General features: G+C 21.8%; 5 protein-coding genes across 5 annotated transcripts; 2 read left to right on the top strand and 3 right to left on the bottom strand. All coding sequences in view use genetic code 6, as the record gives it.

Annotated features, from left to right (window-relative positions):
• Positions 1-1,126: 1,126 nt before the first annotated feature.
• On the bottom strand, positions 1,127-3,404 carry TTHERM_00629940 (transmembrane protein, putative; the record flags this gene model as incomplete). Its single annotated transcript, XM_001022727.2, has 4 exons — positions 1,127-2,388; positions 2,596-2,893; positions 2,961-3,236; positions 3,309-3,404. 4 exons carry the CDS (start codon positions 3,402-3,404, stop codon positions 1,127-1,129), a joined length of 1,932 nt encoding a protein of 643 aa, XP_001022727.2.
• Positions 3,405-5,829: 2,425 nt separating this feature from the next.
• TTHERM_00629950 (papain family cysteine protease) lies at positions 5,830-6,968 on the top strand (the record flags this gene model as incomplete). Its single annotated transcript, XM_001022728.2, has 3 exons — positions 5,830-6,406; positions 6,471-6,540; positions 6,599-6,968. Exons 1-3 carry the CDS (start codon positions 5,854-5,856, stop codon positions 6,966-6,968), a joined length of 993 nt encoding a protein of 330 aa, XP_001022728.1. The 5' UTR covers positions 5,830-5,853.
• Positions 6,969-7,258: 290 nt separating this feature from the next.
• Positions 7,259-9,388, top strand: TTHERM_000629949 (hypothetical protein). The gene is made up of 12 exons (XM_012799404.1): positions 7,259-7,547; positions 7,601-7,693; positions 7,750-7,845; positions 7,897-7,989; positions 8,093-8,185; positions 8,231-8,323; positions 8,374-8,466; positions 8,518-8,610; positions 8,651-8,740; positions 8,849-8,938; positions 8,978-9,163; positions 9,221-9,388. The coding sequence occupies exons 1-12, from the start codon at positions 7,426-7,428 to the stop codon at positions 9,312-9,314; spliced, it is 1,236 nt and encodes a 411-aa protein (XP_012654858.1). The 5' UTR covers positions 7,259-7,425; the 3' UTR covers positions 9,315-9,388.
• A 396-nt stretch (positions 9,389-9,784) lies between these two features.
• On the bottom strand, positions 9,785-13,631 carry TTHERM_00629960 (glycoside hydrolase family 38 amine-terminal domain protein; the record flags this gene model as incomplete). The annotated part of the gene is made up of 10 exons (XM_001022729.2): positions 9,785-9,897; positions 9,955-10,193; positions 10,378-10,436; positions 10,487-10,641; positions 10,696-10,962; positions 11,199-11,602; positions 11,666-12,017; positions 12,146-12,651; positions 12,912-13,409; positions 13,472-13,631. The coding sequence occupies 9 exons, from the start codon at positions 13,629-13,631 to the stop codon at positions 10,018-10,020; spliced, it is 2,577 nt and encodes an 858-aa protein (XP_001022729.2). The 3' UTR covers positions 9,785-9,897; positions 9,955-10,017.
• A 1,128-nt stretch (positions 13,632-14,759) lies between these two features.
• TTHERM_000629959 (hypothetical protein) lies at positions 14,760-15,157 on the bottom strand (the record flags this gene model as incomplete). Its single annotated transcript, XM_012799403.1, has 3 exons — positions 14,760-14,825; positions 14,913-14,979; positions 15,045-15,157. 3 exons carry the CDS (start codon positions 15,155-15,157, stop codon positions 14,760-14,762), a joined length of 246 nt encoding a protein of 81 aa, XP_012654857.1.
• Positions 15,158-15,509: the final 352 nt, after the last annotated feature.

The following is a 15,509-nucleotide window of genomic DNA, read 5'->3' as shown; positions in this document are numbered from 1 at the left end:
TAGTTAATAATTTATAATTTAGCTCTTCAGAATATCCTTTAGTTTTAATTTTGAGTGCTATAAAATTTAATATAAATTATTTCAGTAAAACAATATTTAACCATTTAAATGTTTATTGTTAATAAATAATATTTTACTTATTATATTAATTATTTTAAAATTTTGAATAATAAAAAAATTATAAGAAAATCTGATATTGTTTTTGAAATTGCTTACTTCTAAAGAATTACTTATTTTAAAATTAAACTAATAACATTTATGTTTGTTTTCCAAAATATTCTTATTAAGGTAGTCATTAGTCATAACAAAAAATTTGATTTATTAATTAATTTTATTATTTTGATTTACTAGATTAATATTTTAATTTAATTTCTAAATTTCTATAATTAAAAAAATAATCAAAAATGTTAATTTAATTAAAAATTTAAATAAAAGTTTATTTTCATTTTGATAGTTTTTTTTATTTCTAATGATTATATGAAATGATAAATTATTTATAAAATATATTTTTTATCTTCCTTTTAAATATTAAATTAATAACCTTATTTTGTAATAGTTAATTTCATTAATTAGCAGTTAAAGAGTATATTTTTAAAGCTTTATTTAATATTGAGCATTTTATAAACAGTAAAATAAATATGATTTTATGCAATATTTAAATATAAATTGCTTGTTAGTAATAGGGATATAATATTAATAAAACTAATTTAGTAATTAATTGACTTGTTAAATTTTGAGTAAATTTTTAAATTAAAAGCAATTTTTAAGATAAATTATTTTTGTATAAATTATCAATTAGGCTTTTTTATTAGTTTATTATTACAGATCACATTAATATTTAATTAAATTTTTTTTAACTATTTATTATTTTAGGTTTAATCTCTCCTTCTTACTTACCTCAAATATTTTTGTTATTAGATTTATAATCAACAAAATATATCAAAGAAGGTAGAATAAAAATTTTTTGGATATTGATATTAAATTTAAAAATACCCAAAAAATATACAATTAATTTGTGGTTTTTAATATTTCTTTAATCTTATTCGCATATTGACCATAGATTTATTTTCTATGGTTTCAACTCAAATCTAGTATCACTTTTGTATTATAGTAAATTAATTGAGTTTCAACTTAATTAAATCTATTATTCGGTTTTCAGCTTAAAATTTTAAGGAGCTGCTGAAGAATACACTTATTAAATAGAAGTGATGCTAACTTTACTAAATTATTCTGATTCAAGTGTTTAATCTGGAGAGCAATAGTGGCTCTCAATAGGGGAAGGTTGCAATTTAATAAGCGACTATGATATTTATATGCAATGAGTGGTAATGACTAATGAAAGATCCTAGATAATTTCAACTGAAAAAACAGCTGTTTAGTTTTCTTCGTCTATTTCGCAAGTGTAATAGCTGTTCAAACATATCTTTTTTAACAACTTATTAAAATAAGATGTATAAGCTTCATAGAGAGAAGGATATTATAAAAGATTATATTAATTAAGGAAATCTCTATACTAAGTATTATTATTTTTCTAATTATTTATAACCACTTCTAATTTTATAGCAGAGGAAAATTTAGTTTCGCTGGGCTTAATAATTATCTATTTTATTTCAGTGGGCTTAAATGAGCTGACAATGCCTAAAATAATACTAAATAAAGCTGATTTATTAGACTTTATAATCTCACTTTTCAAATTGTTTACATATTAAATATGTGTAAAATCTTCGTAAAGTATTTAAATTTATTTGATAACTTATTGAATAGAAAACTCCTCTAAAAATGATTGGGTTAGCTCAAATTTTTTTAAGAATTTCAAGACTTGTTTAATAGAAATTAATTATCTTTGTATTTCTTTGACAGATATTTGACCCATTTACATAATTTAAGTTAATTTATCATCTAAAAACGAAGCGAAGGATTAAAATAGTTGGGACTCGTTATTTTTAAGGGTCCTCAAATTCATAAATTAAGAATAGATAGTAATATCTTCTAGAAATATTACAATAAGAGGCTCATTAATAAATATTGGTACTAACTTTACATTATATTTAATAGTCTTTTTTGTTGTCGGATCAATCCAATTTACTTTTAGATCACCTTTTAATATTTATAATTAATCAGAGTCATCAAGCTATTTTTATTGTTTTTTGTTTTTCTACTTTTGCTATATCATTTATTCTTGCTTTTTTTACATCATTTCGTTATATACTTATGAATGTCTTATTAATAGTACATCTTTTAAAGACTCTAACTTTGTATTGTGTCCCTTATTGACTAGGAGAGTTTGCGATAACTATGCATTCTCCACTATTTTAAGGGATTACAGATAAGAGGTATAAGCTTCTTGATTTTTCTGAATATTTAATTTCTTAGCTTTTTCATTACAATCTATTTATTTATAATACCATTAAGTATGATTAATTTTTCATCCATTAAACGTCAATTAGATATTTAAAAAAGTCAATTAAATTACTATCATTAATTCATTCATTAAATAAATAAATATTTGGTATTTATAAATTAATTAAAAAATTATCATTCATTGATTCTTTCATTCATTAAATTAATAAATATTTTGAGTAAATTAATTATTACCAATCAAATGCATTTCGTACGTGCGGGAGTTAAACTATTAAATGATTAGAATGTTGGATTAAACAACATCATTGATTTTCTCCAACTATTAAAAATTTTTGAGGGTTAGGAACAATCTTCTTGAATTCATGTTATGGTAATGCTTGTATGTTATGATTATAATAAAGGACATTATATAAACTTCCAAATATTCAATTGGCATAGTCATGTAGTATATAATTATACCAAAGTTTACACACATACTGACTACTTCTAGGGGAAAATTTTGGGACTCAAGGGTGTAATAAATCACTTGCATCTAATTGAATATTTAAAAAAATATAAAATACTTTATGTGAAATGTTAGCATAATAAATAGTATTTACCATTCCATTTTGAAAATTGATTTAGAAAGTACTTAAATTAGTAGAATTCACTTTGTTATAATCTTGCAAGTAGGTCTAAACATTAAAAGTAGAGTATATCTAACCCATAATTAATAGATATTATTAGAAGCGTGAGGGGATAAATCTGAAAATAACCATGAAAGCTGAGCATGCAATAAGCGTCTAAAGTTCATTTTATTGATCTATGCCTAACATTAATCTCATAGAAGCCCATATAATCTCTGCCAAAACAACTAAATAAATAGGTATCTTTCTCTACATAGTTATAAAAAATAATATTAAATTAATATATTCTAACGTTAAGATAAGTATATCTAATTGAACTACTTTTGGCTCTAGGCTACTATGAAACTATCTTTCTAGCTTCGGGCTTTTGAATTTAGCTAAGTAGATATTAATGTGATCTTGTTTGAAAAACTGCATTTTTATGCTTTAATATTTAGTGATTGTTAATTCTTTTTTTAATATTTAATTATTAAGAATAATCTAAAATCTCTTTAAGTAAACAAATATACATTTAGTAAAAAACTGTGTATTTTAATTACTGTATAAAATCATATAAAAAATCGTATGCTTATTTTTAAGCTAAAAATAGCAATAGGCATGCAAAATACAAATAAATTTTTTAATGTTATAATTTATTATTAATTTGTATAAAGATAAACAAACAGAAAAATAGAAACTTTTAAAATGAAAAAAGCATTATTATTAATATATATAAATAGTGATGTTAATTAAAGTATTTAGAAGGAAAAAAAATATTTAGAAATTAACTTCACAATCACTAATAATTTAAGTTACTGTCTAAGTTTTGCACTATATCAAAATTTTATGTTTGTAATGAAGCTAAGATAGTTTAAAAATAGCCTAAATTTTAATTTACAATACAAATCAATGTAAAAGAATTTTTATTTACCATTAATTTAAATTCAAATATTTATTTACAATTTTCATTCAGTTTATTGTAAAACCTGTTTACATTTAATTTTTAATCAATGTATTTCAAAATTATTTTAAGCACAAAAAAATAACATTGCTTTACCTATGGAATTCATAAATAATAAAAAAACAATTTATTTTACAAAAGAAAACAAAAATCAGAAAATTAATTATAGCATATTTATAAACTTTTTTATAATATCTCACTAATCCTATTTTATGTAAATAATATAAAAAAAAACTAATAATTAAAAATTTACTGGCTTATAAAAATAAATATAAACTGTTATTACTTTTCTAAATCTATAAAAAATGCAAATAATTATGATCTAAATAAATATTTTAATTCTATAATGTACTTAATTTTTCTTAAATAAAATGAATTAAAAATATTTCTTTTATTATTAATAAACTTTTACCTAAAATAAATATGATAAAAATACTATAAAATTTTTATTTGTGAAAAATAGAATTGTAAGCATTAATGATTTCAAAAATAATCTAAGTAAAATTAATTTTGTAATAGCTTAGTAATTACTAACTCATTTATTCTACTTTCTTTAACCTTAACTGAAAGTTTAATTTTGGAAAAAAACACTAAAATTTTTTAAAACAGTAATTGATTTTATTTTTAACTACTGTCTCACTTAATTTTTTAATTAAATACTTTTTTTATTATTATTTATAATAAAAATAAATAAATGTGAAATTAAATAATTCTATTTAATTTTTTTAAAATAATAAATCATAAATAAAAAAATTGTATTATTTAAAAAAAATAAATACAAGGCTAATTTAATTTTTAAATTTTAAAAATAAATATTAAATAAAAATTTATTATTTATTTAAAAAAAAAAATTATTATTTATTTGTTAAATAGAATTTTAAAAAAATAAATGAAAATAATTATTTTATTATTTAATGAAAGGCATAGTTTTAAGAAGTTTTTAATCACAATTTTAATAAACAATAAAAAGTTTTACTAAAAAGAAATAAATTCTTATCTTCAATACTAAACATTATCAAAAACTTTATTTATTTTCAAGTGTTTTTGAAATACTTGTTTAATTATAATAATTGGTTTAATAATTCTTCTAACAAAGATTATTTACTTTGCGCTTTTTAAAAAATGTAATTTTTTTTCTTTTATTTTTTTTAAATATTTTTAAATAATAGGTCTTAATAAATATCGTTTAAAATTATTAAAATTCATCATATATTTTATCTAAAAAATTATTTTTTCTATTTAATGTAAATTGAGAAAAATCTTTATTTACTGTTCAAAATCTCTATTTTATTTCTGTAACTAAAGCTAATGTTAACATAGAACCTTATTATCGTTATTATTAGATTGAAAATTTTTGTGCTTAACTTTGATAAGTAAATTTAGTTTTATCATACAAATTAATTTTTTTTGGCAAATCTCTCTGTTTGTGATTTTTGATCATTCATTTGAAAATATATATTTTGAATTTATTAATTTTGTTGATTTAAAATAAAATGATTTAAATTTATTGCGAAAATTGTAGTAGGCAGCTCTATGCAGCAAAAGATGGCAATAAGTATAAATTCCAAATAGAAATTCTTTCATTGATTGATTTTAAGAAAATTGGTAAATAAAGCCTTTATAAAAGAATTTGATATTTAATAAATAGGTGCTTTTATTATTAAAACCTTTATGTACAGAAAATATATTGTGCTCATCAGAAATTAGATCTGGACAAAATAAGATTAAAGTTAAAGATATATTCTTTTATAATATAATAAATTCTTTAATAAAAGTACAAAATAATATTTACTCCCTAATGAGATTGCTTGTCACAGATCCTCTCATTGCTATATAAAATCATCATCTAACTTTTTAAAATTCTTATTATTATTTTAAATTAATTAATTAATAAAAATATAATTTGAAAATTTGTTTGTTAATCAAATGAAACTTTTACTTGGCTCTTTGATTTTAATTGGTTTGAGCTTATCTGCTTTGACCTACTTGAGTTTGGAAAAACCTCACCATGATCTCGAATCTATTCAAGATGTTAAACAACAATTCGAAAAGTACTTATAGTAATTCGGTATTGTCATCAAGAATGCTGAAGAACGTATTTACAGATTGAAGGTCTTCATTTAAAACGTTGCTGAAATTGTTGCTCACAATAAGCTTTCCAACAAGACCTACACTCAAGGTATTAACTAATTCGCTCACATGACTGATGAAGAATTTGCTCAAACTTATCTTACCCTTGAAGATCGTGAAAAGGAAACTCTTAACATCTAATAATTCTAATCAAATGATATCCCTGAATCTGTTGACTGGAGAACCTAGGGTGCTGTTACTGAAGTTAAAAACTAAGGTGGCTGTGGTTCTTGCTACGCATTCTCTGCTGCTGGTGCTCTTGAAGGTCTCCACGCTTAACAAACTGGAAACTTAACTAGCTTCTCATCTCAACAAATTATCGATTGCTCATGGAAATACCATAACCACGGTAATATTTTTTATATATTCATAATTGATCATAATAATTAACTATTATTTAATTAATTATAAAGGATGCCACGGTGGTTTCATGGATAATGTTTTCAATTACGTTAAAGATCACGGTATTGAACTAGACTAAGAGTAAAAACTTAATTATTCAAATAGAAACAATTAGTTAATTATATTTATAAAATAAAAGCTATCCTTATGTTGGTCACGTCCACTTATTCAAATGCTTGAATAACCCTGATGCTTACCACTATTCTATCAAGGGCCACTATGATATTAAGGCTGGTGATTGCCAAGGTTTATAAGTAGCTATTGCTTAACAACCTGTTTCAGTTGCTATTGATGCTAGAGTACTTAAGAAATACAGTTCTGGTATTGTTACTGAATGTGGTAGAAGAATTAAGCTTAACCACGGTGTTTTGGCAGTTGGTTACGATGCTGATTCTTTAATTATCAAGAATTCTTGGGGTACTAGATGGGGTGAATAAGGATACTTCAGACTTGGCAAGAATAACACTTGCGGTGTTTGCTAAGCTGCTTCTTATCCTATCCCTCTTTGATTCAAATTAAATTGAAATTATAAATTTTAAAATGTATTAAATTTTTATAGCGTTGTCTAATTTTTTCAATAAAAAACTTCTACCAAAAAAAAAAAAATTATATTTGAATTTTTTAAATACTTTTTTTTCTACTTCATTTTAAGAATAATTTTATTACTTAATTATTTGCATTTAAATGATGAATTTTTAATATATATACTCATATTTATTCTGCATAAAAATAACATTAAAATTTAATTGCCATAGCGCAGATAATTGTCTAAAAATATTGATAAAAATATTCAATTTTTAAAAAAGAACTTTAAAGAATAAACAAAAAATTAATTTCATAAAAAAAAATACATAAAGGATAAAAATAACTCAATTTAAAAATTTAAAGGAGTAAGAACACAAATCATAAAATTGATTTCCAAAAAAAACAGTTTACAAATTAAAAAAATATTGCAAAAAAAATTTAATGGGATGCATTTAGAAGAAAAAAAGACATTCTTTAAATATCTTTGAGTTAGCTGATAAATAAGCTGAATAAATCCTTAAAATTACCAAAATAAAAAAAACTACCTAAATAAAAGTACTTGAGTAATAAATTTCATAATAAATTAAAATTATTTCACTATAATTTTACTAAAAAGAGGATCTTACCTTAAAATAACTGAGGCATAAAAATATAGGAATAATATAAATATTCATAAAAATACATTTGAAATTAGTCTGATAGCTGAGGGGTAATCGATTAATTAATTTTATCTAACTTATTTTTAATAATTTTAATCATTTCAAGTAATACTAATTATGAAGAAGATAAACACCAATGCTCATTATTTACATTGATATCTGATATTGATACTATCTAAAAGCTTTAAATAGAAACACAAACGTACATATAAATTTTCATATAAATTAACCAGTAAAAATTATTTTATAAAAGTAACATTTAGCTAAATCCTTAATCGTATCTCTTTTTGGAGAAAGTCTTTCATAAATTGGATAAACTATTTATGTTATCATTCATTATTGGATTGTAAGTTTATTGGCTATTTTTTCAGCTCTAAAATCTAATTAATTTACTTTTTTACACTTAATTTCTAGTTAATAAGTAAATTTTAATATATTCTTATTAAAAGTAATAATAAGTTAGGTGTTGAAGGTAGCAAAAATTTAAGTCATTCTATTCTGTAGTGTTCAAATTTAAGATATTTAGTTTTAAAAATTATGGAGTAAAGTATTATTTTTCATGAATAATAAATTTACATTTTTGAAAGTAATAATTTACTAGGAAGTGAAGGAGGAAAGCATATTGGAGAATCATTTTAAAACTGCAAACATTTAGAAAAATTAGAATATACTATTAATTAGTATTTTACATTTACAAGATTTATCTTTTAAACTATTTTTTTATTTTAAGTGGTAATAAAATATCTATTTAAGGTGGATAGTCTCTGTCTAAAAGTTTGCTAAAATGCCATCAGCTAAAATAAATCAAACTGATAATTGAAAGGTAAAGTTTAATTTATTTAGGTAAACATATTGATTAAATAATTTATTATAGTGATAATGAGTTAGAACCTTAAGGAGGGATAGCAATTGGTTAGGGTCTTAAGAGTTGCTCAAATCTTATAGATTTATACATAGATATAGGAAAGTATATTTTGGTATTTAGAATTTAAATAATTCTTTTTAAGAAATAATATAGGTTAAGAGGGTGTATCTTAAATTGGGATGAGTTTATAGAGCATGTAAAATTTGTAATCATTAGATCTAAATATTTAAAAGTAATTACTACAATTTTAAAATTAAATACAGGTTTATTATTATAAAAGTTAAGCTATTTTTTAAACCATAATTATTTTTTACAAATGTATATTTTTTTATTGATAAAGTAATAACATGTAAGAAGCTGGATCTATTAAATTAAGTGAAGGCATTAAAGAATTATAACAATTACTCTCTCTTAAATTAAGCATCGGACAGTAAGTATTTTATAAAAGCATGAATCTTAATATTTTTAGTTATAATAACATTTAGGAAAAAGGGGCATTGTCTATATTTAAATCTTTTGCTAATTTGCATAAACTATAAATATTTGTATTTAGATTAGGCTAGTTAAATTATATATAATAAAAAAGTCTTGCTTTATTAGGGTTATCTTTAAAAGGACTTAAAAATTTACAATATTGCATTGTTTCATTAATAAAGTAAATTAATTTACCAACAATATTTAGCCATTTTAATTTATAATTATGAACAAATAGGCATGAAAATAATTTATTTAATGATTAATCACATCTTTAAAATAAGATAAAGCATTCTCCTAAATTAATAAATTTTTGTATGTATTTATCTTGATTAAAAATATATTAAATTATTTATTCCTTAAAAATATAAATTGAAAAATATATTTTATACTTTGTTTGCAGTCATAATAAAATTTTTACTCTTAAATCTATAATTTATATTTAATAATAATTTTTATGTAAAAATAACCAATTTTTTCTATCTTTTTGATATTTACTTTATTATTTTATTTTTTTTATTTCAAATATTTTTATTTATCTTGAAAATTTAGTTTAAATTGACTTTTTGTGTCTTTAATTGTTTAAGATTTTTATTAAAATAAATAATAATCATTTGCATATTTAAATTATTTTTTTTAATGAGTGAATAATTAATCATTTGTATGACTTCCTAAACTTATTTTAAAATTTGCTGTTTCAAAATTGTATTAATTAATGTTTATTTATTGCAAATTAAATTAATGATAATTAAAAAGTTTTACTTTAATAAATATTAATGATGAGTAAATTTATTAAATTTTTTCTTAAAATAAAATTTAATTGTCGATAAGATAAATAGTATTTTCATCTTTGCTTTTAGATATTAACTTAAAAGACTCTTAGTTGTAAAGGTTTTAATTTAATATTTTTTTATTCTATTTTATAAAATTAAAAATATTTAATTATTTAATCAGAATAAATAAAAATCATACCTATTTCTTTTTTGAGGTCTATCTATTTCTGCTAGTATATTTTTCCATTTTCATCTTCCCATTTCATTTATTTTTAATACCAATCTTACTTACTTTAGTTAGCAGTAAGAGTAAGTTCTTCCATAATTTAGAAATTTGAAGGTATTTCAAAGTTAGCCTCTTAGTTATCATTAACGTTATAAAGCCTTAGAGTATAGTGGTCTTGGTATATTTTTAAGTAAACTCTGAGGTAAATGTTGCTATTTTTAAAGATGTTATTAACATTTTTATTAACTTTAAAGTTAAAGAATCCTTTATCAGATTCAGCAAAGAATATTAAAGGAGAGGCATCAAGTTCATTTTAAACTCTTCTAGAAAGCTATCCATTTTAGCTTTCAAATACAATATAGTGCCTGATCTTTTAAAAAAGACCAATTTATTTACTTTCATTATCTGTTTCATTTAAAGATTCTCCAACGCCTCTATTATCATCTCGAAGAATTCTTTTTAAAAATTGATTTTAACTAATTCGATCAAAAATTAGAAATTTTACCTTCTGTGAATCATTAATTCTAATTAGCCTTCTTTTAGTGATGTACCTCCCTAAGATCTATCATTCACTACAGAAATTTATTCCTTTTTATCTTCATCTTAGATTTAAATCATAGATCCAATAGGATAATAATTTCCACTGACTTATTCATGAACCTAAAAATAAAAAAATAGATAAGATAATTTAAAATTAAAAAGAAAAATAAATACTTTCAAATCCCATGTAGGTCTAAAATTCAATATTCTTTTTTACAAGCTTAAACCATTAGAATCAGTGTAGAATGTTTTTTTGTTCTTCAAATTTGTATTAACAATCATTACAATCTCTTTGCCTTTACCATCAGATATATTAATTGGATCGATAAAGGTTTCAACTTCAACAATTTTGTCAAAATTATTAAAGTAAAATCTCAATTAAGTGGTTGTATGTTCTCCTTATAATACAACTATTGTTACCAGTTGTCCTCTGTAAATTGTCTATAATAAAAATATTGAATTAATTAATTAATAAATAATATTTTTTTCATAATTAATTTTGATTGTAATTCTATGAACTAAAAATAGGAAGTTAGTATCATAACTTAAATAAAAATAATCTTAATATAATTTTAGTTAAGCAATAGAAGTCATTTTAAGAAAATTAAATAATTATTCTAAGTAGATTAATTTTAAGAGATTTTGGTTAAGAATAATAATAAAAAAGAAGGCTTTACTATATTTTTAATCTCAGAGTAAGTATGAGTTTGATCGTTATCAGGCCTAAAAATGTAAGCACCAGAAGATTAACCTGAATTTTATGAGGAATAATAAAAGTTATATTGCAATGAAAAAGAATATTCTTTAAGCTTTTAAGCTTCTAAGCCTGATTGCTCTTCTGCTTCCCATACCTAGTACAAAAATGATGGTTTTTTCAAATCAACTTTTAGCGTTGATAGTTTAGATAACTCAATTACTACTTATTCTTACGAGCTTTTAATGTCCATAGGTTGAATTTTCTATTAATACTTAGAATCTTAAAAGATAATTTTATAGTACTAGAATGAGTAACCTTCAAATTTATCTTTAAAATACAAATCGCAATTCTTTTAGTTTTTAGGGTGAGAACAAATTAAGTCAGCTTTTTTAAGAAAAGATACATTTTTAATATTAATAAAGTAAAATTTTAGTGGAAAAAAATTACCTTGCAAAAATTCATTTTTTTAGTTTATTACAGTGATATTTGCATCAGGTACTTTTATCCTGATATTAATAACTCTAGTAACCGATGGATTATAAATATTAACTAGAACAGGTTTTTTAGCATTTATTTATGAAAATGTTATATTACATTACGATGCTGTAACATTCCAGTTACATTACTGATAGTTAACATCAGATTCACTAATATCTTACAGTGTATATTCTCTAAGCAAAGGATTTAAATAATCTCTAATTTTAGAATACCCATCGCATATTCTATATATGTAATCATTCACAACATGCTGCTTTTCAGTACCAGATACTGCATCGTGATGCATTAATGCAGCCATTTACTATTTTTATTTATTTTTTTCAAAAAAATAATTAAACCCTGATTTAGTAATTAAGAAAATAATTCTTTCATTATTAATACTGATCATATTTGCTAAAAATTTGTAAATAATTTAGAATAATTAATTACCTCTTCAAAATATTGTAAAGATTATTAAATTTTGTCTGAATAACTTTCGAAATGTTAAGTTCTTCTGGAAATATGCTCAAAAGAAAATATATTTCTAATCGCTTATAAGTATCTTCCACTTTCTTTTGTCAATCCTTTTAATGAAGGACGAGAAGTAAAATATCCTGTCCAGTAAGCACTTTAAGTATCAGCATAAGGATAAAAATCGTGATTGTTAACAGGCCATTTTTTCTATTGCTTGTTAATTTCCTTCAAGTATTAAGATGGTGTGGAGTATTGGATGACCATCCCAAATTCGTCACTTCTCTTATTAATGTACTCAATTAAGAGATCGATGCTATCGAACCACACCTCAGAATGACTAAAAGTAAAATCTTCTCCCATAGTGTGTATTAAATGATTAGTTTAAAAGCTTTATCTCATTTGCTAGAAGTAGTTTACGAATTCTATAGCTTTTTAATGCACATTACTTTAGGTTACTTGTTAATCTCTTTCAAAGAAGAAATCTTTTTTAGCGATTAAAAATAAAAAATTGTAATTAGTATCCTTGATCCAATTAAATATTATTCAAGTATAATATGTGCCTAAAAAATAAAGTAGGGCTTTTAATGAAAACACTTTACAAAAGACAGGATAAGAAATATTTTTAAACTTGAAGTTTGAAAGTAAATAATATTAATTAATTTTTAAGAAAAATATATTGTAAGTTAACCAAATCAAATAATGGTCAATTTTGGTAATATTATTAATAATAACAATTAAATACTTCTTGGAGGAGAATAGTGTTAATAATTAATAGCTGAAAAGATGTAAGCATCTTCTTCATATTCTTTAGGATGCCAAACCATCTCAAGTCTTTTGTTTTATTTTCTGTAATCAAAATCTTAGTAATCTACTCTTGCAAACCATTGTGCATTGAATCCCATCTAGCTAAAGAGTGCAGCATTTGTTTATTAATGCCCAAACGGGTCAATTTACCATCCTATCTCAGGAACAACACCAAGATTTTCTTTTACCCACTAATGCCCTACAGTCATTTGGTCAATGATATCTTCAAAGTAGGTAGTAGCCTCGTCATGCATTGTCCATCCGCCATTTATAATTTCGATTTTTCCACTTTGGACCATTTCTTTATATTTGTTGCGTACCTCTTCATTTTAATTTTTCCACCACATATTTAAGAAACCAATTTCAACTTGTATATATTTTCTTTCATTATTTTTTTAGATTTCGCTGTAGACTGAATTAAGAATATCTCTGACATCTGTAAAACCCAAATAATATTTATTGAAACAAAAAAAATAATATAAATTAATAAATAATTACTTCCATATTCTTATCCAAATTGAATTATCCTATTACTATAGTATTCGTCAATTGTGTATAACCATCCATAGTCGTCATGTGAATGAGGGATTAAATGAACATAGATAATGTTATCTGTTTAGCATTTAATTAAGTGAATCAATACAAAAAGAATTAGCATTATTTATTTTTTTTAATAATTTCAATTTATTTCTTTTAATTTTCAAATAAATATTTTATAAGTAAGGAAACTTTAATTAAATTTATAACAGCTAATTACAAGCCTATTTATTAGGTTTCTATTTTTACCTTTAAATATTTTACACAAGTAATCTAGTGATAATTAAACTGAAAAAATTTTTATATAAATATAAATTATATGTGTATAAATTCATATCAAAAAATGTAAACTCAGAAACTCTACTAAATGTGTTTAAAATTAAGTTTGTTTGAATTTAAATAACAGAAAAAAAACAACCAAAATTTAAATAAACTCTAAATCGTTATTAATTTTAATTTTAGTTGGCGTTAAAAATCTCAAAATTAATCCTTTTTTTGTTTACAGTTTTTTATTTCTTAATTAATAATTTTTTTTAAAGAGATCATAGTGCGAGAGGAATTTTTGAATTAGTTAATTATTATTTCAGGTGGCTACTCTAAATGTTTACCTTTTTTTACAAAAATATGGTAATAATAAATTTAATCAAATAAATATTAAAATAAATTATTTATTGGGATTAAAGTGTATTTTAATTTAAATTATTAAAAGATGTATATTTTATAATCAGCTTTGAAATTGGGTTGGTATTTTAAGTAATTTTAGAAAAAATACAGAAAAAATTTGAAAATTATTGTTAAATATAATTTTTATATTTATTGAAAATAATTTAAAGGTTTTTCCACGTTACTAATAACTGTAAAATTTAATTTTTTTCAGTTGTATTTAATAACTAGAGGAGAATTTTAATTTAGTGGCACTCTTTGTTCCATCCAATCAAACTACAACTCGATATTTCTTTAATAAATAGTCTTATTTTAATATTATCAATTTAAACATTAAAATAATGAGTGCTAAAATGTTATAAAATAATATGTAATACCTGATACACCTATTTTTCATATTTATAATTAGAAAGTATGAAATTATATGCCATACATTTATTAACAAACATAGACTGTAAGATAAATAAATCTTTATTTATTAGAAAATTATTTTTTACATAAGGTTTTAGAATTGAATATTTCAAAGGAATAACTATTATCTCAAATATTTAGAATAAGAAACCTTTAAATGTATCTTCAAAGTACATCAAGTTGTATCTTTATCTTCTTATGGGTTTGCGCTGATGACATTAGCTTTATAAAGGAAATCAAACTTATTAACTAAATTTTGATAATTTACGAAATTTTAACATTTAAAACAAATTATGAATATAATCGAAATTTTTTCCTTGTCAATTACTATCAAGCTATTGACAGGTTATATATCATTTTCAAGACTGGCATGTCTTCTCTAATCTATTTTTAGCCTAAATTAACTCAATTAAGTAATAGTGGTATTTCAGTTGCATCAAACATAGATAAAGTAATTAACGTTTATTTATTTTATAGCATATATTTGAAACATATGTATCCTTTTTCTAATCGTTATATGTAATCTTCAGCTAGTTTAACCCTATCTGTAGTAGAAACTGCTTCATGTTGCATTAACATGGTAACTTATTAATTAATAAATAGAATAAACAAATTAAAATAAAATTTTATGACACAGAAATTGTTTGTTTTATTCAAATTTCTTTAATTAAAAAACTGGCTTTTTTATATATTATTTGTTTAAAATCTCCTAATTGTCAAAAACTGTTGCCTAGATTAAATATAAATTTTGATTAGTTATACGAAAAAAAGAAAGAAAAAACGAAACAAAGATAGATTAGGTAAATTATATTTACTCTTGATATTTTTTGTGTTTTTAGATGATTTTTTTCAAATTTATTAATTTTTATGTTCTCTATCTTTAAATAAGATCAATCTACCTATAGTTTTTTATAATAGAGTGAAA

Source organism: Tetrahymena thermophila (genome assembly GCF_000189635.1).
Source record: "Tetrahymena thermophila SB210 genomic scaffold scf_8254470, whole genome shotgun sequence".
In the NCBI taxonomy this organism is placed as follows: Eukaryota; Ciliophora; class Oligohymenophorea; order Hymenostomatida; family Tetrahymenidae; genus Tetrahymena; species Tetrahymena thermophila.
Note: the sequence above shows the minus strand (reverse complement) of the source record. Positions and strands in the feature narration are given on the sequence as shown.